The 3050-nt window shown below is 36.8% G+C and overlaps 1 protein-coding gene across 1 annotated transcript; it reads left to right on the plus strand.

Moving 5' to 3' along the window:
• The first annotated feature begins 350 nt into the window (after positions 1-350).
• On the plus strand, positions 351-2575 carry LOC145556409 (GATA transcription factor 12-like). The gene is made up of 2 exons (XM_081618060.1): positions 351-835; positions 1659-2575. Exons 1-2 carry the CDS (start codon positions 446-448, stop codon positions 2427-2429), a joined length of 1161 nt encoding a protein of 386 aa, XP_081474186.1. The 5' UTR covers positions 351-445; the 3' UTR covers positions 2430-2575.
• Positions 2576-3050: the final 475 nt, after the last annotated feature.

The raw sequence follows: 3050 nt of genomic DNA on the forward strand, positions 1-3050 counted from the left end.
CACTAAAAAGCACTTAAAAATGAAAAGGGCATCAAAGTATTTTCCCCTACTTTATTTTAAATAAACCTAATTAATTAACTAATCAAAATTCATTTATTAATTTAATTAATTCATATTGTTAAAAAAAAAAAAAAAAAAAATGTTATATTTATAGTAGAATTAAAGGAAAATGGAAGTAATACAGAGCAGCTGTCCACAAGTCCCTTTGAAACGCCAATTCACTCTCTCTTCTCTCTTCTCTCTTCTCCCCACTCCATAAGTCTCTCCTCACCACTTCAATTCTTTCTCTCTCCTCTTTTTCTCTCTTCCACAACTCTTGCCCTTTTTTTTCCCAACACATTTTACACACTTCCCTTCTACTTTCTCCTCTTTTGCTCTAATAAACCTCTCTACTACTATACCACCACACCATTATTATCATTTTGTGTCGTCAATTATAACAACAATGGAAGCATCTTCGGGTTCCGAATTCAGCCATTTCACCCCTTCTCACCACCACCTTATTAACACGCCCGAGAGGCGACTCTCTTGTAGTGGTGACCCTTTTATTGTTGAGGACCTTCTTGATTTTTCTAATGATGATACTAATAATGGTGGTGTGGTTCTTCATGATACTAATAATAACAATATTAGTAACAATATTAATAATGATAATGCTAATGTTAATGCCTCTTTTGATAATCTTCATCTTCATCATCACTCTAATAATTCCGATGATTCTACCGTTGTCACCCCCGTTGATAGCTGCAATTCTTCCTTCTCCGGTAATAATGACTCCATTTTTCCCCCTGCCGGGGATATTGGGTCTCACTTCTCCGGCGAGCTCGGTGTTCCGGTACGTTTTATAATTTACTCTTATATACTAGTTTGTTTTGTTTTTTCTTTTCAGATGGAGTTTTTTAAGGAGGTGTATGAGTCATGTAGAATGGTACCGGCCCTGAAGTTCTTCTTACTTAGCCAGAACTCCAGGGCCGACATTATAAGAAATTTCCAGAGTTCTAGCCATTATAACATGTTTAATTTTTTAATTTTATTTAGTTATTTCACTTAAGTAATTAGTAATATGGATATAATTTATGAATTTCATAAAGGGTTTTTTTTTTTAAAAAAAAATAAAATAAAATAAAATAAAATGATGAATTTTAGCTAATGTAAGGGATAATATAGCGAAGAATTAAGACTTGAGTTTGGAATCTTGTTTGTTTTAATTGGTAAAGTATATAGTGTTATGTGGTTTAGACAATGACATTAAGGGGTTAATAATCATGAATTCTTTAATGTTCGGAAATTTGGTTCTTTTTTTGCTTTTTATGATGAGAAATTTGAAATTAAGGAATTTTACAAGCTAGTTTTGTTCTTTGTGCCAATTTCTTTTGAAAAATTGATGAATTTTTCTTGTCCTTTAACGTCTTTATCTAGAAAAGGGTGGGGGATGAAGAGAGTCAGTGAATGCATTATGAACGAAGTAATCGTTGTGGGTCCATTGATTTTGCACTCCATGAATAAAGGGAGAAAAAGCCAACGAATAAATCAATATATGAAACCAAAATTTTAATTATATGATGATCAATTTATACTGTAGTATTGTTTTTATCAATTATAAGTAGTATTTTATTTACTACATCAACTTAATGTATCTTTTGTTTGTGTTTGGCCAGTATGACGATTTAGCTGAGCTAGAATGGCTCTCAAATTTTGTGGAGGAATCATTTTCGAGTGAAGACTTGCACAAATTCCACCTTATTCCTGCCATGTCAGCAATGAAGACCCGAACCAATGACGTGTCAGAAACCCGGTATTACCCGACAGAACCAACCCGGGCAGCACCGCTCCCGACAAGCCCTATTTTTAGCCCGGAGATGGCCGTGCCCGGGAAAGCCCGAAGCAAGCGCTCCCGTGCTGCCCCGTGCAATTGGGCCTCGCGCCTCCTTGTCCTTGCCCCGGGCGGTAATGAGCAAGTTCCGGTCACAAAGCCGACAAAGTCTGCCGGTTCGAAAAAGAAAGGGTCAAGTTTGGGTGGGATTGGGCCCATGGTGGACCCGACCTCTGGGGGTGAGGTTAGGAAGTGTTTGCATTGTGCGACCGACAAAACACCACAATGGCGTACCGGGCCTATGGGCCCGAAGACGCTTTGTAACGCTTGCGGTGTCAGGTACAAATCGGGTCGGTTGGTGCCTGAGTACCGACCCGCTGCAAGCCCGACCTTCATGCTAACAAAGCATTCGAACTCCCACCGAAAGGTGATTGAGCTCCGAAGACAAAAGGAACTAATGAGGCAACAACAAATGCAACAACAACACCACCAATATCAACAACAACTCATTCATCATAATCCAAATACTAGTAGCAATATGATGTTCGACCCTTCTAATGGTGATGATTATTTGATCCACCAACATATCGGGCCGGACTATAGGCAACTCATATAGTCGAATGATCAAATTATGCTAGCTAGCTAGGGAGGGGTAACAAAGAGGACTTAAAATTTTAATCTTAGACAAGTTTGGTAATAGTAGCTAGCATTTGTCTAGGTTTTTCTTCCTTTTTTTTCAAGAAACAATTTTTCCAAGTTTAATTTTCTTTGGTTCTTTTTGAATTTTTTTGAAAGCAACATTCGAGCAAGGGATTAAACCCTAGCTCAAAATAGCATAGAAGAGAAAGAAGAAAAAAAAAAAATAGTCAGGGAGCGCATTGCTGTTTGCAAATTAATCGTTGGTGTAGCTTTTTTTTTTTTTCCACATAATTATAATTCATAATCCTTTATTTCTCCTTGCCAAATTTGGCAAACTTTAGAAACATTATTCTCCATGTATTGGCAACTTTGTTCTCCGTTTAATTGGTTCGATGATTAGCTTGACTAATCTTTGGACGTGCATGAGCATTAACAAGTCAAGTCTTGCCACTTTCCCTTTTTTTTGTTCTTTATGTATTTTTTTTAAAATTTTTTTATTTATTTATTTTTTGGGGGTTGGGGGGGGGGGGGATTTATTAAATTAAAAAAATAAAAGGAAAAAATAGTGTGCTTCCACTAACCATCACATGATCACTAA

This window comes from Chenopodium album, chromosome 8 (assembly GCF_948465745.1).
Source record: "Chenopodium album chromosome 8, dcCheAlbu1.1, whole genome shotgun sequence".
Lineage (NCBI taxonomy): Eukaryota > Viridiplantae > Streptophyta > Magnoliopsida > Caryophyllales > Amaranthaceae > Chenopodium > Chenopodium album.

Coding starts and splice junctions, on each gene's coding strand:
- LOC145556409 (XM_081618060.1), top strand. CDS start 446: ATGGAAGCATCTTCGGGTTCCGAATTCAGCCATTTCACCCCTTCTCAC. Junction 836..1,658: donor CCGGCGAGCTCGGTGTTCCG/GTACGTTTTATA, acceptor GTGTTTGGCCAG/TATGACGATTTAGCTGAGCT.